The 25,628-nt window shown below is 36.6% G+C and overlaps 1 protein-coding gene across 6 annotated transcripts; it reads right to left on the minus strand.

The window, feature by feature from the left end:
• Nucleotides 1-24,948, minus strand: myo9b (myosin IXb). 6 transcript variants are annotated; one of them, XM_042718630.1, is made up of 42 exons: nt 24,599-24,948; nt 23,058-23,945; nt 17,848-17,942; nt 17,504-17,566; nt 17,288-17,387; nt 16,915-17,015; nt 16,012-16,135; nt 15,422-15,511; nt 15,091-15,207; nt 14,830-14,964; nt 14,616-14,737; nt 14,025-14,166; nt 13,707-13,902; nt 13,541-13,616; nt 13,317-13,409; nt 12,975-13,082; nt 12,759-12,798; nt 12,220-12,342; nt 11,890-11,988; nt 11,699-11,809; nt 10,383-10,505; nt 10,133-10,282; nt 9,379-9,503; nt 8,840-9,304; nt 8,506-8,593; nt 7,870-8,046; nt 6,596-6,684; nt 6,337-6,428; nt 5,939-6,123; nt 5,653-5,760; nt 5,383-5,553; nt 5,059-5,100; nt 4,847-4,958; nt 4,686-4,759; nt 4,314-4,503; nt 3,613-3,741; nt 3,419-3,524; nt 3,201-3,332; nt 2,845-2,968; nt 1,739-1,845; nt 1,357-1,484; nt 1-1,117 (listed from the first exon to the last, which is right to left on the minus strand). In XM_042718630.1, exons 2-42 carry the CDS (start codon nt 23,883-23,885, stop codon nt 855-857), a joined length of 5,943 nt encoding a protein of 1,980 aa, XP_042574564.1. In that variant the 5' UTR covers nt 23,886-23,945; nt 24,599-24,948; the 3' UTR covers nt 1-854. The 6 variants fall into 6 exon arrangements, with proteins under 6 accessions (XP_042574564.1, XP_042574566.1, XP_042574567.1 ...); XM_042718632.1 differs by having other exon boundaries at nt 11,908-11,988; nt 24,599-24,947; XM_042718636.1 differs by having other exon boundaries at nt 976-1,117; nt 1,345-1,484.
• Between the last annotated feature and the right edge of the window lie 680 nt (nt 24,949-25,628).

Consider the following 25,628-nt stretch of genomic DNA (forward strand, 5'->3'; position numbering starts at 1 on the left):
TCATTTTGTTGGATCTTTATTAGATAATTGGATGTCTTCAATGCCAACAACAAAACTGAGATCATTTGATTTAAATTTACATAACATAACAATTTACAATCTGCAGCATTAACCCAGTTCTGACACACCTGTTGTAACCATTTCTCCTCACTAGAGTGGTATAAAACATCTGCCTTTATGACACTGACATTTTATCACAGATTTATCCTTAAAATAAAAGTAAATTGACTGCTGATAAGAGAACATTTTAGAATCTGCAGTGGATAACTGCATTAAAAATACATATATAAATCTTGCAGTAGCTTCACTTGAACAGTGCACTTCACACAGGCATGCAAGAACAGCAATGATTCTTCCAACATCTCATCTTAAAAAAAAAAAAAAAAAAAGATCATAAAAACTCATCGGATTTGATTTAATTGAGAAAGCACTGGTTTTTAATTGAGAAAGCACTGTTCAGGTACAGAAAACTTAACAGAATAATGCATTAAGAGAACAGTCCTCTACAGTTTCTTGTTTGCGTGAAGAATGAAGAACTATGACAAAATAGAAAAAACCTGTTAAAATATTTTGAACAATCAAAATGTTGTCAAGATTAGAAAGAATGCATAAGCAAAACAACGCATAAAATAATTATGGCTTTTAAGATTTTTACAAAACCTATAAAAAATGTATTCTATAAACACATAATGCTATATGATCACTTGCATGAACCTGGCATTTGATTTATTCCTCAAAACAAAGTGAGTGCTGATATGGTCAGAAATGGGATACCGACTGTTGCTTGAACCATTGCAGGAAAAACAAACATTTGCAAAGATTTTAGAATATGCTCTTTTTGGTGTAACTTAATGTCAAACATCCTCATCTATAAAAGGAATGTCAAGGTCTGAAAATCGTCTCTTGCCCTGATTGCCTGCAGGAACGGAGGCGGCGAGGGATTCTGCGACGTCTTGGCTCTGTATGACACACATGGACTGGACTCCTTCTCGGCGTGAAGCAGAGCGGTTTTGGTTCCGTACCTGAGCAGGCTCTCCGATCCCAGTTTTGGGATCATGTGTTGGATCAGGTGGTTTAGCAGGTTTTTCTGGCTTAGAGCGGTTTAAGGCAGTGTTTGCTGAAAGAGATGCTTTGGATTAGCCAATGGGGACTAAATATTTGAACACAATATTGTACTTTTTTTTTTTTTTATAAAAGCAGCAGTGCAAACCCGTGGTTAGAGAAACAGCAGGTTAAATAACTGAAGCTCAACAAACAGCTCACCGAAAGAGCAGCAAATCCAAGCCCTCTTTAAAGCAGAGCATGCGAGGTGTCCAAGCATAATATAATTAAAATGTCCTGTACCTCAGTACTGACCTTCCGAGTCCAAACTCACACAAAGGTCTTCTAGTAGACTATCAGAGCTGACTAATGATTCTGAGTCCATGTTCTCAGCATCCGAGCTATCCTGGTCAAACTCAGGCAGTCTGAAGGCCAAATCGTTCCTAAACGACAAACAGATGATGTGGTGAACTGTACAACAGAGGTACTAATAATTCTCAATAAGAACATCAGCACAAGCCTAATTTGTGCAATTGGACAAAGGTTACTGAGGTTTGAACATAAGATCAAAATGCACATCTGAACTGACACTACTTAACTGTAAATTAAGCACTAGAAACAAATAACGATTTGTTTTTCCCAGGAGCAAGAATAATTAATGAATGAAAAAATGTTAAACATTTCTTTCTCAACTTACTTTTCCTTCTTAATGGACTTGATTCTGTCAAGCAGGTTCTTTTCGATTTCAAGGTCGGCTCCGTCCACTGAGGAGATGTCGGAACCTAATTTTGGCCTCTCAAATATCTAATGGAAAATGAGATCATGAAATCATGATAGGTTAGAGCCATGAGGTGTACTTTGCTAACTGTTATACTAAAGGGGCTAATTATTAAGACTAGAAATGGCCTTTTAAGCAATGAGGTATGTAAGGCTTCACTCCATTATGAATAGTTAGCCACAATGAGTCTCGGGTTGTCTACAGCTATGGCGGTATTCAGAATAGCACAGTCTTGAGTGGTTTATTTCTTTTATAAAATGGTTACCACATACTAAAAGTATTAATTACAAAATATTTCGGATTCATTAAGAATCACATTAGAAAAAGTATCTGTTTTATGTAGTATCTATCTTTCCACTAGAAGATTCGATCCCTGACATCTAAAAAAGGTTTACCAGTTCTCCAACTGCAGCATGGTGATATACTGTATACAGGTGTGTTGTGTTACTATATTGCATTTTTTAATATTCCGGAAAAGGTTTTTTTTTTTTTTTTTTTATAATGCCATTACATCATTTCAATGCTATAATACAAATTTTACTGTTCTTGAAGTGTGATATCTTTTTTACACTACTGGTTGGTAAGATTTGAAAATGTTTTTGAAAAAAAGTCTCATATATACCATTAATACAATTTAAAACAACTGTTTTCAATTTGAATATAAATTTGAAATGTTCTGTATTCCTGTGGATGCAAGGGTGAATGTTTAGCAGCCATTACTCCAGTATTCAGTGTCACATGATCTATCATAAATCATTCTAATATGCTGATTTAATGCTCAGCAAAAAATTCTTTTTACTATCAATGTTGAAAACAATTTGCTGCTGAATTTTTTTTTGTGAAAAACAGTGATTTTTTGGCATTCTTTGATGAATAGAAGTTAGAATAAGTACAAAAGAATTTATTTGAAACAAAAATCTGTTTAATCAATTTGAACAATTTAATGCCTACTTGCTGATTAAAAGCACTCGTTTCTTAAAAAAAAAAAGTGTATTTTGCAACCTAGCATGTCATGGTTTTCTTACCGTGTTCTGCCTTCTGAGCTTGAGCTGTTTAACGGCCATAGCTTCTGCATTTTCCAACTGCTGAATTTCTTCCATTTTCTGATTATAGCGCCTTGTTTGCTCATTAATCAGAATCTCCACACAACTGCAGATAAATGTTAAGTTAATCATAAGGTTCATATGTGAGGCAACATAGTCAAAGTTGACATAATGGTGGTTGGCCAATTAATTAATTGGTAATAATGAACAATTTATCTGCTTACACAATTTATGTATTTTTATCGTACCTTTTCCTGTTTTACTACCAACCACCAGCACCAAGTCAAACCATACAAATCTAATCATAAAGAATACAGATAAACCAAAATGATTCTCACAGAGTGGTCTTGTTTATATCTTTCATACTGAGAAGTGGGTCAGAAGAATCTGGGCAGCGTAGGATGCAGGGTGCAAACACGATAGCCAGAGCATTAGTAGACATTCGATTGTGAGCTTCCTCTTTTGCCACTCTAAATATAAAAAGAAAGTACACAAGTGATGAGGCAATGCACAGGATGTCAAATATTCACCTTAGTCATATGCAAAGGCTCCTTACTTCACAAGATGAAAAATAAGCCTTTCGAGAGTACAGAAGTTTGGGGCAGGTAGTTCATCCAACTTTCGGTAGATAGCACGCAACCGCTCCGATGCTTCTGGCAGATCTGGAGAGAAAGAAAATGTGTCATTTTTTAATATGTGGCATTCATGTTAAGCCTTCGCACCCAAAATTGTATGTGGTGAAAAACCTACCCACAGCATACAGGAAGTCATTGTAGAGGCTGTGTGTCATAAGTGGATCGGGTAGCTCCCGTAACCACTGTTTGACAAGGCCGGTGATTGTGTGGATGGGGTAATTATCAAAACTGACAGCCTGCGGATCTGGGGAGATAAAAAAAACTTTTAAATGCACAAAGGTTAAGCAAAATAAAATTTGGCTTAAATATTTATAAGATAATTTAAAAATACATTAAATATTTTAAAATATTTTACAATTTTGCTTATCTATTATATTATAATAGATTCTAGTAAACAGTAAGCACATGACAAAAGGTTGCAAAACTCAAAAATTAATATCTTCTGAAAATTTCAACAGATTTTGAAATTTAGTATCCCTAGCTCCTCAATATATTTCTCTCCTGATTCAGACAAGATGACTTTTTCAATGAACAAAGCAATATTACGAATAGAGCATTTATATTTTAGCCAGAAGCACCGGTTTGAAGTTAAAATACATGTCAATGGATTGTTTCTAACAAACAAGCAGCTTTTAATTTCACAAGATGTTGATTGATTGACTGGATTAGCTGTTTGAACTCTTATATATTATCACTAACACACATGCATAAATAACATATAACCATTAAAAATCATTAAAAAGAAATACAGAGAGCAACACACAGAGTTAATGACAAGGTAAATAATCAAACAATCAATTGAAATCGCACTATTACTTTTCTCTAATAAGTGATGAAGCTCTTTGGCTCGGCAGGCTGAGCCAGACTTGCGGTAGATGCCCTCTGTGTACAGTCCGTTCATTTCAACATGAACCAGCATCTTCTCCATGACGAATGGTACAGAGTCAGCTGTGTGGACCAGGGCACAGACAGGTACACCAAAGTGGAGGGTCTGCTCACCATCTTTCTAAATAATGGAAACATACAAATAAACTGTAACTATATGATCTAACACATCTTTTATTCCAAATAGAAATTAAACTTCTGTCACTATCTACCCTATCATGTTAGCGAGGTTGAGAAGATGATGGCAACAGTGTGTATGTGATGGAGTAATACTACATAAAGTAATATGACAGCAGTGCTCACCTTCCTGTCAAAGTGACCTGTGCAATTTACGGTTATCTTGCTCAGACACTTCTTATGACACACCATTTTACAAGCTGAAACAGAAAACACAGAATAAAGTACCGCTGTCTGGATCCTTGTCCATTCACGTAGTTTAATGAAAAAGGATGGTGGATACTTACAGCTGCACATGAAGGCCTTTTCCATTCCCCAAATGAATGAGCTGCACTGGTCACATGATTGCATAATGGTCACCTGGTATGTGCTAAATAAGTGACCCAGTGGGCTGTCAGGCTTGCAGACAAAACAAAAGTTTTTTTGGAAGAGGTGCAATAAATATTCACATCATATGTCATAAATATAAATGTGTTTCCTTGTCACAAAAACAACTTACACATGTATCTCTTTTAGATTTTCTTCTATTCCTCTCCTTAACCTGAAAATTAGACAGAAGGACACACAAGCTAAATTCAAGGATAAATGATAACTAGTTTAGGTCAGATTAAGATTTTTTTTTTAAATACTTCTTTTTTTTCATGAAAATGAAAACATTACAAAATTAGCAAAACTGGATTCAATTGGGAATTTTATTTTTGTGTAAACATAAAGTCCTCTATGGAATTCTGTAGGCCCAGATTCTTCGAGGATCTGGTAATAACTTGCTTTCCCAAAAAAAGCACAGCTAAGCTTCTGTTGAAATCTTTACAACTTAAGTTACCTTACAAGGCTCTGCCTCCAGTCGTTTGAGCTCTCCCCTGATAAATCCATCCAGAACTGACTGAAAAAGATTTACCACCAGCGGCACCTCAGATGCTTTCTTCAGCCCTGCAAGACTGGATACTCTCGTCTGGTAACCTGACATCAGCACCTTATAGCCAATATTGGGATTCTTGGGCACAGGAAACAGGTCATTTCAAACACTTGCCGAATAATGACCTCGTGAAACTATGATGAGAGTAAGGTTATAGATGAGCACAGATAAACTTACTGATATAGAGTACATGCTTTTGATGGTGTCTCTGAACTGTGTGGTGGCTAAAAAGAAGATTTTCTCCGTTTCTGAGAGTTCCTTTGTGCGGGTGCTTAGATCGTTCATCTGGATTCAACACCACACCAACAAATTAAGCACTTAAACGTGCAAAGTCATGACTATCAACAAACTATCAGGATCTCTGGAAACAACTTTTAACAACTAGGGTGTTAAATCCAACTTTAGAATTAAAATCAAAATGCCTTTCAAAAAGCTGATGAAGATTATAAACATCAACACAAACCTGATTTCCCAAGAACTCATCCAAATGGCGAAGTTCATTAGTGTCAGTGATTTCTCTGTCCAGCGAAGCATTCCACTTCTCCTGGACACGGGTAGCTCGGCTGATTTTAATGGTGGGGTTGCGACGGGGTCCAGGAAAAGTGGCTGAGTTCTTGACATGCGGAGAATAAGAGTGAGAGCCACTGGCTTTGGCCCGAAGAGAGAGGTAAATGAGAGAAAAAGTGCTAAGTCATTGCAACTGAAACATTTACTCACAACTGATCTACTAAATAAATTTTTCTTAACTTATTTTTTATTCATTCATTCATTCATTCAAATATTTAACTAATACATGAATAAATAAATACAAGATTAATTAAATTATGACTGGATGAAGTGGGTCTGGGAGAATAATTCAACCTAGCTCTTCTTTTTCTGCCAATGTCTTTGCCATAGATATATTCCCATCCTGAGGTGTCTGACGCTTCTTAAAAAATTGTAGGATTCCCCGCCTAAAAGATATAAACAGAAAAAATTTATTAAATTCAAATTCAAGCAACATGCTTATATGTATTATAAAATATCAAAAACTGATAAAAAAAAAAAACACATTAACTTTGATATCTCAAAGAAAGGCTAGAACAGCAAGGTGCCATGCGGATGGAAAAGGACTGATCACCTTTCTGGTGTGCTGGATGGTGCAATTACTTCTTCACTTGTCCTCCTTTTGATACTAATGCACGAATCAATTTCTACAGGTGACTGGATCTGAAAGACCACAGCAAGTTGAGAGACTCAAACATTATTATCATGAAATTGCAGAAAAAAAAAACAAGTGGTTCACTCATCCAAACTCTGAATGCCTGATAATCACTCCAATCAAAATTACACATAACAATGATGAGTTTTTAATAGTACATATAACTTTGTTCCCCATAGTCCCGCCATGCATTTAGATCAGCAAACCAACCACAGACAGTTCAGGAAAAAGCAAGACAATATTCAAGCAGATGCAAAACAACAGTTTAGCTGACAACCCTTTAGTGAAGAATGTTTTCCAACCCTAATGTTGACTGACAATGAAAATTGATTGAGTTTATTTCCACAAATTAGTGCCACCACCAACCTCCCACATTGCTTCCCAAGATCCATGTTGACCTTTTTTGCTCTGCGTTATGGAATTTTAGCAGTATTTCATATTGCTGTACAAAATGTGTCTTGCTAAATCTACACAAGGCCTGACAATTATTAGTAAATTAATGAAAATTACTGTTAAATTAATTGGCGAAGCTCTTCAGAGCCACAGTATCTGCAAATGTAAAAAGTGAATAAATAAACTAAAACCTCACAAAACAGATACTGGAGCTGTTAAAGCTTGGGGTCAGTTTTGAGGAAGTGAGTGTTACAAAAAGGTTATAAGGGATAGTTATAACTTAAAGTAAAGGGATAGTTCACCAAAAAATGTTAATAATGATTGGGTTGAACTATCCATTTAATATAAAATAGAATGCGTTTATGACAAAAAAAACAATGTTATTTAAGACCCAAATAGTACTATAAAAGATGATTAAATGACTTCTATGATGATACTAATTGTCGAAGCAAACGTCAAAAGCACTGGTCAGTTTTTTTGTACATCGAGTCAAACATTTAAACCATCTGCAACTCAACAACCACAACATTATTCTTTTTATATCTATTTACTATATTCACTCATTATAACACCTAGCAGCAGCCTCAGTGTGTGTACAGTGTCAAATGAAACAAAAAAGGTCAGAAACCAGCTTCCAGTCAGAAACATCCAAGAACAGGATCAGCCTGGTTTCCGAAGAGAAGTCTTTGAAACGTTCTACATTGAGCTAATGCTGATATTCATGGTATGTAAGCTGTTGCGTGCAAAAGCAAGGCCCACAGCAGCTCAATGGTCCCTTTGTAACTAGGTCAGTCATTTACCACAGTCTCCAGTTCCATGCGGACACTGGACTGGTTGGGAGTGGAGGGGCTTATAGGAGGAAGGGGAAAACTCCAGTACTCCGTATCGTTTAGATCCATATGATCCCACTTCAGCCCGCTGCGGGGACGTGCTACCCGACGTTTGTGTCTGAAGGGCTTACGGTTGAGAACCATATCCTATGATACGTGAACCAGTTTAGATGTGGGAAAAAAAAATTACCTGTACCTGCTGATCCAGTTAACCACAAACACTGTAAAATAATTAGCGCAGCATCTTTGAGATTCTCTCAACATACACTACCGTTCAGAGGTTTGCGGCTCGTGAGATTTGTATGTAAACTGTACATATTTTTTGTCTTTTCAGGATTCTTTGATGAATAGAAAGTTTAAAAGAACAGCGTTTATTTGAAATAGAAAACTTTTACAACATTATACATTTCTTTAGTGTCTCTCTTGAATGATTTAATGGCTTCTTGCAGAATAAAAGGATTAATTTTGCTCTAAAAAAAAAACCTTTTGAATGGTAGTGTATATGTATCTGTGTTTGGGGACAAGAATAAATGAAAGTCAATTTTTTTTGGAGTTCTCAACAATTTTGATTTAACAGACTGACCATAACTAGTTTTTGAACAGTACCTCATTTCTGGATGATGAGGCTGAGCTGTCAGACTCTGAAGAACTCATTCTGGACACATTATCCAGGGACTGGGAAATGCCACATTTCCTATCATATGAGAAATAGTAACAAATAAATGAGGAATAATGTACTATCAGCCAGGAATTACTGCCTGAAAAACTGAATATACATCATTACATGGTTGCTTAAATGACAAATTATTATACACAAAACACTGATAAGAATTTCAGGTGCAAGCAGTCAAATATACAGTTTAATGTTTTTTTAATCCTTTACTTATAAGTTTTTATAAAAAAAAAAAAAAAAAAAAAATGACCAAAACAAAACTCTCACCGCAAACCCGTTTTTCTCTTTGCCTGAAGTCGTAGTATCTCATCACTGACGTTCTGCATATGTGCTACTTCACTGCTCCTCTCCTTCCATTTCTCAGGCTTCTCCTTCAACCTTGTTGGCCTGTTGTGACGTTGTAGGTGTACAGCATTTTGTGTTTCATCAGAAGAACTTTGGCTCATGTTCATTGGAAACGACACAGGCCGAGGAAGGCCTGCAGGAGATGGTTGTTCTTCTTTATTGCCAGTCTTGCCTTTATCATCTTGAATGGGTCGGTCCTCACTGATGCTGAGTTGCTTTTTGATTCTAGAAGGTTGTTGCTTGGTCTCGGTGTTTGACTGCTGGCTCAGTTCCTCTGTCTTCTTTCGTTCAGGTGTGCGGGATTCATCAGGCAGTGGAGGCAGTGGCTTTGGCTGACTTGGCTTCTTTTCCTCAGCCTTGTTCAAATGGCCCAGCTCTTTCTGAGATCTGAAAGAAAGTTCAAAATGACTAATATTGTTTTACCTAGAAGTAAAAAACACTCAAGGGTAACTTGGACTTACGTCGGTGCTTTGAGTTTTTCTCGCTGCTTCAGATATTCAGTTCTCTCCTTGGACCTTCGCCAGGCAGTCTGGATCACAGTAGCTGCTCTGCATCGGTATGTCTCGCGCAAATAACGCCACGAACGCTGAGGGATGAGAGAGGAAACATCTGCTCAGGTACATTATCATTTATTGCAGAGTTTCGCAACCAGGTCCACAAACCGTTAAAGGCTCATGACAATTCAAAATTAAAATAAATTTCACAACACTGTATAACAGAATTACATACTGTAAAATGAGAATATTTCATTTGAACATCTATGTCTAACACAGGATGAGAATTAAATACTACTGGTTTGTTTAAAATGAAGAGAAAGACTTAATTTTAAATGCATACACAACTGTTCAAAAGCTTGTGAATGATAGAGTTTTTTTAGTAAGTCTCTTATGTTCATCAAGGATGCATTTATCAAACATGCACCAAAACCAGTAATATTGTTAAATATTACAATTTAAAATGATCTTTCTTAAAAAGTAATTTATTCCTGTAATGCAAAACAAAATTTTCAGCAACCATTTCTCTCAGCTTCATTGTCACATGATCCTTCAGAAAACATTCTAATGCCTAGCAAGTAAATACATCTAGGTAGTAAGGTTTTAGCTGACTTTCAGCAGACCATAATCATAATTGAGACGCACTGAAGATCTGGTTGATCTCCTTTCAGATTAGGTTATATAAGATTGTCCAACCCCTGGCCAACCAAACGAATAGTACCTGAATGGTTATTATTCCTCTCCTCTCACGCAAATATTGTTTCCTCATCAAACAGGCACGGAACCATCTCTGCAGAATGATGATGCGCCTCATCACTTCTTTATGAAGGGCTTCTTGAAGTATTTGTCTTTCTGACTCTTTCAAGAACACCTGTGCACATAGATTCATAGTCAATTGTGGAAAGCTGGAAACTGATCTGAATGACAAAATGCAGATTACTTCTTTACTGAAGAGTGTAAGTAAAATAAACCTTGGTTCGGCCAATCTGAAAACTGGATCTGGGTAATCCCATTTTGGTCAGCAGGTTGGTGATATCCTGTTGAGGTGTTGATATTTCCTTTGGCAGCAGCACTCTGAACTGATCTGTAAACTCCTGTGGTGACATTGTAAAATAAGACGTGTCTGTTTAAATCAAAATTTGAACAGCATTTGCATTCATGGTTCCAAAATGTATTATTTCACAATAACTAATCTTAAAGGAGTAGTTCACCCTAAAAATGATAATTTGCTGAAAATTTACACCCTCAGGCCATTCAAGATGTAGATGAGTTTGTGTCTTTATCGGAAAAGATTTTTAATTTAATTTAATTTTTAATAACATCACTTGCTCACCAATGGATCCTCTGCAGTGAATGGGTGCTGTCGCAATAAGAGCATAATATGAGCAAAATGTGTGTTGGTAATACATAATAATGCTTCTTCCATTGAAAAAGTCCACCTCCTGTTCTCCTCTTACATCAAAATCCACTGACAATTTAGTTTAGAACTGCTTGCTTTGGTATGTTTTCACTGGTAAATGGTGCTTGATCTGTATATATTTCTCCCTGATTCAGACAAGATAACTTTTTCACTGGAGAAAGCAATATTATAGGTAGAGGACTCGTATTTTAGCCTTTAGCAACTAGTTAAAATTAAAAGAAAAAGTGATGATGATGCTTTTAGCTCCATAAGATGTAATTTGATGGACCAGAGTTGTGCCAATTAGTTGTTTTTGTTTGGGCCCTCATTGTGACGGCACCCATTCACTGCAGAGGATCCACTGGTGAGCAAGTGATGCAATGCTAAATTACTCCACATCTGTTCCTATACAGAAACAAACTCATTCACATCTAGGATGGCCTGAGGGTGAGTACATTTTCAGCAAATTTTCATTTTTGGGTGAACTAATCCTTTAATAAAAGGGTCATTAATCAATTAAAACAAATCAAGCACTCAAATTAACCACCAAATAGAAGTCTTCATATGAAGAAGAAACAAAGAACATTATTTTATCAGATGAGTAAAGCATTGAACAGACCTTAAAAAAAATCAATATGCGTATAACTTGCATACAGTCCAGCGCAAACCATTTTGTAACGGTTTGTTAATCTGTCCCTTTTTAATGTTTTTAATCCTCTCAATGTTTTTAAATTAAAAATAAATGCAATAGTAGCACATTTATATAAAGATTAAGGAGCATAAACAAATTGCTTATTTAAACAGTTACTTCAAAATTACTTCAAAACTGTATTAAATTCAGAGCCCTAATTAATAACTCTTAATTAAAAACAGTCCATATTACATTACCTTGAAGGTGAATTTGGCTCCATACCCAGACCTCCTTATTCGCACCGTCTGTAGCATGCCTGTGTACCTCAGCTGCTGAAGGACTAGCGCATCATCAAAGTGCATTTCCCTCTGTAAACACATTCACCAACATTGTTCTTTATATATGATCCTTGACCCAATACACAAAATGGATGAATCGCAAAACTTACAATAGCTCTCCACCATACCTTATCACCATTTGATCTGATACAGCGGACAAAGAAAGGTTCTGCTTTCCTCAGGGTTTCCAACAGCTTGCTTAGAGATGCCTGGACAGTTTAAGACACGTAAGCATGTGACTCACTGATTCGTCCATCAGCATCCATTAAACCCCTGCTAATCATATCAAAACCTCCCCACAGCTTTGGGGGTCTGAACCTTTTATCTCATTTACAACTACCACAAAAAAGGCTTTCACACATAGATGGAACAAACCGATCCATAAGCCCTCTGATGAAACAGCTTATGCTTTCCACACCAAGATAATAAAAATATTGAACCTGGAACTGAGCGCTGATGCTTGGAGGTTTCTTCTTGGTGTGCAGATGAAGCAGAGACCTGGTTGCCCGGTTGTGCTGCGTCAGGCCCATAATGAATTTCAGAGAGCGTGAATCTATGAGATTCTGTATAGAAAACAATACAATAACATTTAGTGGAATCACTCGTATTTTAAACCAAGGAAAACATATTGCAAAAAGGGAAATACACATACTTTGCACAGTAGAAAATATAAATTTTCTTCATTCTGTACATTTATACATTTCTTTCATTTTCATTTTCACCCATGTACAACTTTGGATATACCTGAACTGAATTTATTTCTCAAAATTCTACAAAAAAATTGCATCATTCTTGTGATCTAAAGGCATCTAAAACATTTTAAAATATTTTTTGTATTTTATATAATAAATATTTCTATAAAGATGTATATAAAAATATATTAAAGCCGACAAGTATCAAGCTTACATGGGCAATTCTTCAATACGATTAAAAACAGCTTGCCTTTACAACAACACCACGTTTTGATGAATGAATTTACCTTAGGAATTAGCTGCTTGTGTCTGTTTGGCCTGTTCTTCCTAGATAGTAGTAAGATACAATTAAGATTTTGATTGAAAATATTACGATTTTTAGAAGAAAAACAAAAAAGGGACAGAATAGTCAATTTGATTTTGAAATTACATATAAGCACAAGCTGAAAGAGAGCAGTGGAGCCGTCACAGACAGATGGTCACAGAACATGTGGCCCACTCACTGAGAGAAGAGACGAGACTTCCTCACAGACATTGTGGACAGACGCAACTTTTGAGGAACTTCACCACCAAACTGCTTAAGGGATTGGAGGACTTTGGCATGCAATTCCCTGATTGACCCCAACCCCAAATCAGAAAAGTTTAGAAAGGTGATTAATACTACAAACACGATAAATAGTAAACAGATGAAATGAGGCAGTCCAATCACCCATTTCACAGAAAATGAATCCAATCAAAAAGGAAATCAGTTAGACTCTTAATTCACAGACGGAAATCATCATCAGATGCAGAAGAACCCAAGAAAGAACCCTGGTATAAAGATCCTTAAGTGATGGTGAACTTACTTCTTATTTTCAAATGTTGCAAAAATGTCCTCAAATGCTTCAAGTGGACCCTCTTCAGACCGATCAAAAGAAAAGTCAATCAAAGACCCCTGGCTATAGAGAACGAAATGCATTTCAATGCAGTTAAATGGCCATTTTTGTATAGATCAAATATAAAACAAACACCATTATTTCCCATAAATCAAGAAACCCCACTTCTACAGGAACTAATCCAGTCCATTTACCTCTTTAGCCTCTCTGCCATGGTGCTGGGTCTCCTCATTTCCCCTAGAGAGAGTCTGGAGTAGCGCCTGACCTGATCTGATATGGAAACAAACATGTAAAAATCAATGGTAATCCACTTCTGCAAGCTGTAAGTAAAAAGGTGTTAGTAGATCGCATAGATGTTACCTGGATGTTTTTCTGCCCAGCTTCGCCCAGCCTCATTAAACACAGCCAGTGTACGTATGGTGGCCCTAAGGATGCCCCACCTAAACACAGCCACCGGATTAGCCCCGATCAGCTGCCGCAGGTAACTGCACTCACTACTACGAAGCAACGCAACAATATCTGGCCTCATGTGGTCCGTGTTCTTCTCTCTGAAGTCCTATAGGGCAGGAACATCAAAACGTTATTCAGTTTTGTTTTCCCACCATAGACACATCATTTGTTTCACAACTACACGCTTGTGCAAAGGAAAAAAAAAAGTTTCAAGGTCTGTTCCTTTACCTTTATCTGGTATTTGACCTTGCCAGCAAAATGCTGGATAACAAAAGCTGATTCCCGCACTGGGGTTTGCACAAAGAACGGATTGTCCTGATGCTGCTGCTTAAACTTCTCTAGTAGAGTGCTCTCTGTAGCTCGAGGAAAACTAGGGAGGGAATAACAAAAAGGTGAAAATTAATTACTGAACTACTCGAAACAACATAACGAAAGATTGGCTGCATAACAATTCATATTCTATCCATCCTAACTCATATGCAAGGTACAATTCATGTAGTGTATTTGCACAGTATTACAGGATATACCTTTTTCAGTGGATTTTTACAGCAAGCACATGCTTTTATCAATAATTAATATACATCGGAATATTATTTTTTGTATACATTTAAAAAATTTTTTTTGCATTTGTTCAAAATAAATAAGGGGTAATTTTTTCCATTATAAGGAACTAAAATTATATTACCCATTGTTGCAAAGTAGGTCCAAAATGTTTAATTTAAGAACTAAAACACTTTAAAACCTAAGCAACTTTACTTTCCACTAAAGAAATATTACAATATTACAATACATACAGTAGGAATAAGGGATTGAACTCACTTGCTCTCCTCATCCAGCAGGTAAAACAGCCCGGTGGGTTTCTTGCTGAAGAGACTGATGCAGCCAATGTTGTCGGTGTAGTCAATATTGTGCCATGTGATTCCTTCTGCCCTGTACTCCTCCTAAAACACAATGCAAGCATGAGGCATATGCTGCAGAAATTCCCATCCACCATAATTAGTGGAGAAATCAATCAAAGTACAACTCCGCTCACTTGTTCAAGCGTAAATATGCGCTGATTGCAGTAATACTGTAGTTGTTCATTGGCATAATTAATGCAGAACTGTTCAAAGCTGTTCGTCTTGAAATCTTCAAATCCAAAAATGTCCAGAACACCAATGGATAAGCACTGTTCAAGGAAGAGAATATTTTATCAAGTACAATGTCAAAGCAGATGCTTTCAGTTCGCCAAGTCAAGCCCTTCCATATAAATTGTGTATATGTAAATATAATATCACATAAACAAATTACACACCGGGACAGACTCCTCCAAATCTCTCTTGTTTAGTAGAGCATGGTTGATCCGCAGGACAATCCAGTCAAACAGGGCACTGTACAGAGACTTGGCCATAGAGTCTCTGGCAGTGATGGCCTGAAGACAAGTTTCATTATGAGGTCAGCAGATTTTTACAGTACAGAAATGAAGAGAGACAAATGGAGAGGACAGAGCTGCCTCTTCAAACAGCTGACTTCATGCATAAAGTATGACAGATATGCATTTAACACATGAGTCAATGAATGGATGGGGGTACAGAGTTGACAAATGTCAGTATATGTACCACCTAACACATAATAGATGTAATTACCTCATTGAGGCTATAAGGCAGGATCAGCGTGTCATTAGCAGTCATTGCTTTCCTTGTAGTCAGTGCTCCCACAAGCAGTTCCACTTTAACCTGTAATTGAACAGGGATGATATAAAAAGAAGGATTTAAACAGAGAATGACAGGAATCTGTCACCTGATCTAAAAGAATTTCACAGATTGTGTAATCCTTTAAATGACAAATCATGGAAAAATGACTGGAAAATCTGAAAGCCATCATAAAGATTCTAAAAGAAAAAAAAACCCGCTAAGAGTCATCATGATTCAGGGTTTTTGATTCTACAATATGCACTGAATATGATATGTGAATGCATATTTGGGTTTCGCTTAGTAATGACGATGCTATTTCTTATCCATGTAGTTGTGATGACCCAGTAAATTAATAGATGTCACTGCACAGTATTTCCAAAGAACTGGGGGGTGAGGTTTACTGTTGAGTATTACTAATTAAAGTAATTCTGTTTCTGTGTAGTGTACCACAATGAATAAAAAAATATCTGAACCAGTATGAGGGGAAGAAGTTTAGTCTCTTGTGATGAATTTATCTTGACCACTAAAGTAGCCAGTGGTACCTTGAGCAGGTCAGAGATAGCAGAAAGGACACAATCAGGCCCAACTTTAAGCTCCTCGCCAACATCTTTCGGCTGATATGTCACATTTCCCAAGTACAGAATGGCAGAGAGTACAGAGAATATCCTGAAAAAGACAATCAATCATTGAACTACAATACAGTATGAATTATATTTATAAAATATATTTACTTTCATCACAAGGTGCCCCAAGGAATTACATGTTCAAAAAACATAATGCAGTGGAATGTTTGGTACTTTTTTTTTTATTTGATTTTTTAGGTAAATCAAATGTCACATAGGAAAAGATCTTGAATAATTTAATAAAGTTCCTATTTTGTCTGAATAATTGTGTTTCTAGCAGTGTATAAATAATTATTAGTTAACAGATTTATAGAACCATATTTACATGCAGAAACATTGCTGCTCCTTGGAAGACAGCTCATAATGATCTAAATGTGTCATGTCTGACATTGCAGTATTGCATTCTGTCGTCATGGCAAAAAGTGCACAGTACATATTGACACAAGCACAGACTTGTACCAGAGCAGAATTCTTCATTTGTTAGTCACACAAGCAACTGGTAAATTTTCTGCAGTGTGACTTTATCCTTCTAGGACAAACCTAATTAGACATCATAAATCTTATTTATCCTGAAGTAATCTGTACATATATTTACTATTTATGGGTAATTGTTAATGTACAGTTCCGTGATTTAAACAGAGCTAAATAAATATTTCAGATTAAGCAAAATACAAAAATTATGTTTGAGTTGATTATAAACATTATCATTTCTTATAATTTAACCTCTGAGGCAATTGTACTAAATTTTTTTTAAGATGAATTAACTTCATTTCCGACTGAATCACCATCATAATATTTTTCTTGAAATCACTTCTCACTTACTGCTTTTTGGTCGATGGCAGAAAACCAACCATCTCCATGGCCTGATGAACTCTCCTGAATTCATGTTTCATTTCTGCTTGATCCTCCACAATTGGGATTTCCTTTGAGGGGCAGAAAAGTGAAGAATTAATTTTAAATATTAATAAATAGTTACATAAATAAAATGGACAGGCCAGCCCAGAAAATATAGTCTTGAAAGAATTTGACTATGACAGTGTTTTATCAGGATAAAAAGAATGGACAAGCTTTAGCAGAAATCTCCATTTGCTCTCTCTGTCATCTCACTTTTGTCCAAAAGACAATCGAGAGCATCATGAACACTAATTGAAACTAAAACAGCTTTGTTAGGGAACACTGATTCTCTGAGAGTTACTTCTTTGAGGTAGTGGTATTGTTCAGGAAGCAGGAGCTTGAACTCATCTTTCTCCTCTTCTGAGGCTCCAATCAAAAGGTAGTAAAAAACATGGTAATTCCTGAAAGTCAGATAACAAACAGACATGGAATGCATGTTGCTGTGATACATTTCTTCACATTTTCAATTTAAATGTAAAATGGATATAGATAATGGTTTTCTATTTTTTTAATTTACCTTTCAGTTTTTCCTCTGGACACTAGGCGGCATTTCTCTAGTAAGTATTTCTCAACAACAGCCCTAAAACATTGAGCAAACTGTTTTAGATCAATTTAGATCAATGGCATGTTATTTTTGTTCTTTTTTTGACAATTTTCTAAAAAGAAGGGAATGAGATCAACAAATGTTGTATGGTGGTTATGAACATGAATTAGCAGTATTGCAAAATATTTAATTAACATTATCCTCACAAGATAAAATACATTAGCATCAAGTTCAGAAAATCTCTTATGTGGCTGACTTGCAGCTGTGGGAGTTCTGGTGTGTGATGTAGAATGGACAGAAGTGCACAGATGACTCACCCTCTCACAATGCCGGTCTCCAGATAATTCACTTGAATGAACTTCCCAAAGCGGCTCGAGTTGTTGTTGTATGCTGTTTTAGCATTTCCAAAGGCCTGAGAAAGCCAGAAAGGAATGCATCAGATAGGCAAATTCTTTTAAGCTGACAGAAAAATATTTCAGACTAAAAAAAAGCACTGATATGATTTTCATGAATGCTGACAGACAACTCTTGTGTTGAGGCAGAGATTGTGGCCTAACTTAATCAGTTCAACTAGCCTTTAAAACTTGTTGAACAGAGAAACTGGATGTGAAACCACAGCCTGACATTAGAATATTACTATTATTATTATTAGTTGTTCAAACCACAGAATGTAGGTTGTCGGAGATTACAAAAAGGAAATATAAAAAAAAACATTTAGTGGGCAGCACAGAGCTACTTTTATATCACCCTCAGGCATCACAAACAAATGAACACATCTATCTTAGATGGCTTTCATTTGCTTGTTTATGTAGTTAATGCTGATATATGTGCAATTTTCCTCCTATTCCAGTTAAAAGCAATAGTTCACCCAAAAATGAAAAATCTGTCATCATTTATTCAACCATGTCTTTTAAAACTCATATGACACTCGGTGACATACAAATTAAGATGTTTTGAAGAATCTCTGAACCACTCTTTTTGAAACAATGAAAACACTATAAAGTTCCAAAATGCACAAAAAACACAAAATCACTTGTTTGTCTTATGATAGCTGTGTGAACAAAAGACTAAAATTTGAGTCATGATTAAGTTAACATATAGCTCTCTTTTTGCCAGAACAATGGCAGATAAGGGGAGTTTTTGAGAAATTACATCTGATATTTTGTTTTGTGCCACAAAAACTAAAGAAAATACATACTGCAATTTTTAAACTAAATTTTCTGTAGACAGACTTTGGCATGTGTAACATGTAACGACAGGCTTGCTCACTGCTCCCTATTGATTCTCAATACGTGCATACTTTCAAGACGATCTCTACCATTACCATTATTCAGGACTTTATCCTGTTGTAAACTTGTTTTTAAACATACAGTTTCACTGTTCCACTTCCATGTTGAAAGGAAAATGAATACTAAGGAAACGCATGAATAGAAAGAAAACTGAATGAGAGGTTACATCTGTCAGATGTTAAGTTTTAATCAGCTAGCCTGAGTGAGCCTGTCGTGACATGTTGCCGTACGACGACTCGTTCTGGTATTCTGATGAAGCCAACGCCCAGGGCTTCCACATAGGACACAAAACAATTCAGGGTTAGAAGCTCAACAACAAGAGTGAGATCAGGCCCAACACTGCTGTACATATTAAACAGCTACTAGGTGTCCTTTCCCACAGGGCTCTTTCTTATGTAAAGGGACAAAGGTCACAAGCGCACTCCTCAGATGCCATAACAGAGCACTGGCACCTCTCACGAATATCAAGTAAAAATAAAAACTGAATTGCAGAAACTCTTAATATTAAAGTTCAACAAGTGCAACAAGTTTTATTCTCAAAACATGACATGACCCTTTTTTTTATTTTTTACCCATTTTACTTTCTCAAAAACATCGGTTTGGTATGTTTTCAACAGTAACCCTAAATATGAGCAGTTAAAAAAAATGATGCTTGGATAAGAATGCCCATAATTTCCATAATGTAAAATCAACCACAATGACATCGTACATCCCATCTTACCTTTCTGGTCTTTTTCAGAAACATACCTCTTCTTATTTTGTTACAAAAAAAGTGGCCATTAAGAAGTCATTAATCTGTCTGAATACCTAAATGGGACAATGCTAACTGGATATCCAATGAAGAACTTTTTAGGTGAGGAAAGGTGTACAATTATCTGCTATAGGGCTAAAACACAATTATTGCGGTAGTGGAGTCTCTAGAGCTGATGCATAACAGATAAACAGCACAATGTGTAAATAACCCTACCATACAAACAATGTGCATATTGAACCCAATACACAAAGGTCTTTATGAAAGAGTGAAGCGGGAGACAGGGACAGGTGTTTTTATTTAAAAAAAAAAACCAAAGGAGGATAACACAGAACTCAGTAATATGAAGCAACACTTATTTGTACCAAAAGGGACAAACAAGTTTCTGTATTTTTATATTTATTCATATTTTTTTCAGGATTCCCGGATAAATAGAAAAATTTTAAATAGACATTTTTTATATATCATTGTCAAAGAAACATCTTAACTGCGACTTTTCCCCCCAATTTAATGCATCCTTGCTCAATAAAAGTATTAATTTCTTTCAAAAAATATAAAACAAAAAATCTTACTGACCCCAGACTTTTGTACAGAAGTGTTGTCTTGTACCCAAATTAATGTCCCAAGTTAATGTATGTTAACAAATGGAACCTTATTGTAAAGTGTTACCAAGTACTTAATCTGGGAACAAGACAACTTCAATGATTAATTTCAGGAGCATGTTTCATTTATCATTTACTAAGGCACATGAGATCCAATAATCATCTAATCTATTCATTTAAATGTGCATCAAATATTAATGGTCACACACAACCTCAGGCGTATGATGATAAAGTTTCACCAATCCCACTCTGTTTGCTTGTTCTGCTTCTTCTACCCATTACACACAACTACTCAAAACATAACCAAATTTTTTTTTTTTACCATCCCTCTTTATAAGAAATAAAGCCTATTTTAAACCAGCAAGGCATAACGCAAGCTGCTTGTTCCTCTTTGCCATTCACTTTCTTTGTAAGCAATACTGCAGAACTGAGAGGGGCTGGTATGAGCTGATAAAAGAAAGCTTTTACGAAAAACAGAGAACTTGCTCAACCTGTTTAGGATCAGATTGAGAATCCCAGTAGGTTAGTGCATGACTGACCAATGTGTTTAAGTGGGCGGGACTTCAGGCCACATTAAGGAAACATTAAGGAGTTATTTCCTCAAGAGAACTTCATTGGCATATTAGTAGCACTTCATACTAAACCCTGAAGAGGAAATTTAGGAAGTGGATTATTCAGAGATATATACCATACTTGTATTGAATATATTGTATAAACAATGGAAAAACTCCTAAGAGTGTTGTGAACTAGTCATTCATCTCACTGTTTTGAGTATTAACAATGGCAGCACATATAAATATCAGTGTGTTGAAACCCTTAAACGGACTGAGAGTTTCATGATCTACAGTGTCTATTTATAGTGTACAAGGAGTCAGAGGTCTCCCCTTTTCCCTGAGAGAAGCAGAGGAAGTGGTGTGAAAGTGCCCTGGCCATGTGACGTAGCAGAATGGTTTCTAGATCCTAGTTTGGCCATGCTTAAAGGGGTCATATGATGCCATTTCAATTTTTCCTTTGTCTTTGGAGTGTTACAAGCTCTTGGTGCATAAAGAAGATCTGTAAAGTTGCAAAGACTAAAGTCTCAAATCCAAAGAGAATGAACCACGCCTTCCTAAAATGCCTCGTTCAAACACGGCCCCAAATATCTATGTCACGATGTGGGAAGATTTGCATAACACCGCCCAAATGTTCACGCAAAGAAAGAAGGCATAACTTTGATTCTCGCCGTAGTATTGTTGCTGTCGCTGCCATGTTGTGGAGATGCTGTGTGTTTCATTGTGAAAGCGAAACTACGTTGTTTGGTCTTCCAAAAGAGGACACGACTAGAAATCAGTGGTTAAGTTGTATTTACAACACTGTTCCAGAACATTTCAACCCAAATATTCAGATGTGTGCAGCGCATTTTACAGAGGACGAGGACTGTTTCCTGGGAGAGTAGCCTACAATGCCGGTGTCTATTTCTATAAAGTGGGGCAGTTCCAACTTCGCAAGGACATTCTGGTGCTTCTGACTCACAGCCTAGAAGTACGTTTTCATATGTAAAGGATTTGCCACTGACGATTCAACCGGGAAGTTTTTTAGCAGTGTAGAGTAGCGCTTGTTGTTTGTCGTTTCTCCGATCACAAATGCAGACATGGTTTTATGTTAACGTGGCGCAATACATGTACCGCAACGCGTAAAAAGACAGTATAAGTCATTATAATCAGTAATTATGTCCCGACTGGATGTAACAAATGCCTCGTTTATAATGGGTTTTATTTTTATTTGTCTTGTCGCATCAGGACACGGCATCACAGTATGTTAAGGTGCGTAACATTTTGCTTGAGGTATTCGGCCAATCACAACTCACTGGATAGCTATCCAATCAGAGCACACCTCTCTTTTCAGAGTGATTAGCTTTGTAAAAATTTACGCGTTTCAGAAACACATTGCATTACACCAAATACATAAATAATGTTCTTTTTAGCAACGTCATATGACCCTTTAACGGAGAAAAGAGGAAACCACACAATCTATTGCACTACTTAAAGACAGTACCACATTTATCATAGTTATCTTGCACTGTTAATAGTCCTCAACATGAAGAGCTCAAAGCGTGCTAAATATTACTGATAGGACAAGCCACTTCCTGCACAGAGGTCATGATTTCCGTTACAAAGAGACCCTTTATCAGCACATCAAGAAATACAGATGAGTCAAGCAACTCAATTTTAAATGAGACTACAGTTACAGACAAGACAGAGTGTAACCAAAAAAATCTAGACCCAAAATCTAGGCCCATGGGAACTTTTTTTTTACTTAACTAAAAAACAAAAATTAGAAACTGAAAAAAAATAAAATCAAGCCGAAGTGAAAAGCACACAATAAAAATATGAAAATATAAATATAAATATTAAAGAGAAATTTTAATAATACTAAAAATACTATATCAACAATTCTCAAATAAAACTGACTTGGACACTGAAAACATTATTTAATATTGTGTACTAAGGACATAAAAAAATGCTAGCTGTGAAATGAGTGTTAGTGAGATAAAGGAGACTGTCTTACATGAGCTTATCACACCTACAACACTAACTCCATCAACATTTCCACTACAGAAATGCTGTTAAAACCAATGCATCATTTGAGATGTGGAGAACATGATGTAGTGGAAAAATCTCTAAATGTCAAAAAATTTCAATTAGGTTGAAGAAATCATTTATTGCTGAGCCCTGAACAAGGCTACAGCTGCCATTCATCCAACGGACATTATCATTGTAAAACATCAGGGTCTCAACATTAGCTGTTTTGCATCCTTTCTTGGTTTCCTATTACAACTATAGCACTATCAGACTTCAAAGTATAAAATGAAATCTGATTAACCTCAAACCCACAGCAGAACTTACCTCAAGCACAGGGCCTGCCCCCAGGATGGTTCGCTCCACTCCACTAGTATAGCCCTTCTGGCTGAGGGCAGTCAGGGAGTGAATAAGGAAGTTGGTGCTTTGCGTCTTACCAGAACCACTCTCACCGGAGATTACAATGCACTGGTTGACCCGTTTGTTCAGCATTGTGTGGAAGGCAGCATCTGCAATGGCAAAAATGTGAGGTTCTAGCTTGCCCAGCGTGTGGTTCTCATACATCTTGACATATCTGGGATTGTAGATGGGGAGAAACTTGAAGGGGTTGACCGCGATAAGAATGTTGCTCGCAAACGTGTAGATCTTCTGCTTGTGGAAGCGATGCCGCAGGGTTCCCAAGATGCTCTCCTCCGTCAGCTCAGGGAGGTTACATAAATCGTCGTATTCCTTGGGCTGTTGCGTGACAAAACCCCGATTCACAAGTCCCTGAGCTACTTTCTCTTGCCGGACAGATGTCATAACGTCAACGCCATCGTAGCTTCCCTCTTGAAGGGCGAAAAAGTATCCATCACTTTGAGGGTGCTTGTCTTGGGCCTTTCTAGGCCAGAGAAGGACTCTTTTAACAGGCTGATCGCTGGCTTGAAGGACCCACTCCTCTCCGCCGTACTCCTGGACCTCCGCGAGGACATACGTCTTGGACGTGTCCAAGCCAAGTGTGGCAAGAGCGGTCTTGATGACAGTGGCTGCCGTCGCCTCTTTCGGGACCCTGAGGATGCAGCTTTGCCCAGGTTTGACAGACAACCTGGGGTAAATTTGCAAAGTGCAGACCGTTTCATCCTGGCAGCTTGTCGTCTTTCCGTTCGTGACATTCATTCTTTAAACACACAGACATGCATCAGCATACCACACTGCGCAGTACAGCATGATAAGGATCTGGAAACAAAAGAGAAGAAAGAATGCCAGATGAAGTGGGAAACAGCAGTCAGACCACCAGTGTATGCATGTACACACTTGTCTAATGTTGGAACTGCAACAGTTTCTAAAACAGCATAATCTGTGAGCCACAACTATTATTTAGTTAAAAATTAAGAAAAAAGTCAAAGAAATTAATTTAAAAAGTCAATTTCACTTTCAATGCTCAAGTATTGCTGTTCATATTTAGCTATTTCTTTACACTATTTTTCTCTGTCGACTAGGTTGATTTTTCTTTCTGTGTGATTACATGTAAACCATGTTAAAATATAATGTGAAAAATAATATTGTCTTAAATATTCACAACATGGTCAGAACATACAAAAACAGATTTTTGTTTTTAAAACATTTTTTTTAATTTAGAGAAAAATATAAATACACCAATTCCATTCTAGCATAGCTTAAAAAGGTATTTAATTTAAATTCAAATTAACAGTGTAATAAAAACGCATCCAATAGTTTAATCAACAAACACGAGACAAACGTCATGACGCGTTTTAACAACAATGACAAAACTGTCTTTTTAGAGTTTAGAAAATCTGACTATAATTATCTTTCAATGGACTGCCAATTAAAAAAAAAAGTACATTAAATACCAATACCAATAAATGTACCTGTTTCAAAAAACACTCGTTGCGTTCCAGAACGGAGTCATTTCCATCATGGAAAAAATCCTGCCGTGCTTTCCAGATAAACTTCCAGTGCTTCAACTACTATTAAAAGCCGTCCACCTGCATTACTGCCAAGCCAGGCACGATAAACCGACATATACTGCTCAGGTAAAACAGTCACGATTCTGTAAACAGCACAAGTGACTAACACCAAAAAATGTTCAACGAAAAATAAGGAAGAATACTAGCGCGCATTCAGATTGTTGACGACACTGGCGGCGTGTTACTTCCTGACATCGCAGCGAGTTTTAATTGCTGTTGAAATGTGTGATGACACGCCGCCCTCGCCTGCATTCACACTGCCACTGCAGCTGCCACGCGCTCACGCAGGTGAACACACCTGCAAGTTTGATACTTGAATACCCACTTGAATACAGATCCAGCAGCCTTCCCCTCTCAAAAGTCATTGTTATATTTGTGATTATGATCGTGGGGAATGTATTTATTTATTTAAATTTAAAAAAGAGTTGGAAACAAGTAAACTAAATGGCCATGTGTAACTTCACAATGCATTTTTGGTTCTCACCAGCAGGTGGCAGCATATAACACCAATTTCCCTTCAGCAAAGTGAGTAAGGGTCCCTCACTATTATTTCAAAGAGAGTATGTACAACAACTTTCATTAACAATGTAAACAAACATTATTACCAACTACAATGCAACTTTTTGTATTAACCCTTGTCTGCTGTTCAGGGTCATTTGAGACCCCAAAATATGTTTGCTGATTTTTTTTTTTTTAAGTAACCATCACTATGTCACTTTGTGCTAGTTCTACAAAAAAATAAAATAAAATAAAAAATAAAAAATAAAAAATAAAACTGGAATGATTTCTGGTTGTATGCCCTGGTTGTATGCCACATTGGCCATGTTATCTCCAAGAATGAAAGTTAGAAATGTGGATCTTTTAAGTGAATTTTACATAAAAGTTGTTCATTTATATATATAAAAAAAAAAAACATTAAAAACTCAAGAAA

Source organism: Cyprinus carpio, chromosome B2, assembly GCF_018340385.1.
Source record: "Cyprinus carpio isolate SPL01 chromosome B2, ASM1834038v1, whole genome shotgun sequence".
Lineage (NCBI taxonomy): Eukaryota > Metazoa > Chordata > Actinopteri > Cypriniformes > Cyprinidae > Cyprinus > Cyprinus carpio.

Bases quoted from the DNA above. Each gene is read 5' to 3' on its own strand.
- myo9b (XM_042718630.1), bottom strand. From the start codon at position 23,885: ATGAATGTCACGAACGGAAAGACGACAAGCTGCCAGGATGAAACGGTC. The intron at 5,554-5,652 runs GTAAGTTTATCT...CCTGTGCCCAAG, and splicing joins AAAGCATGTACTCTATATCA to AATCCCAATATTGGCTATAA. The intron at 5,101-5,382 runs GTAACTTAAGTT...TCTAATTTTCAG, and splicing joins TGGAGGCAGAGCCTTGTAAG to GTTAAGGAGAGGAATAGAAG.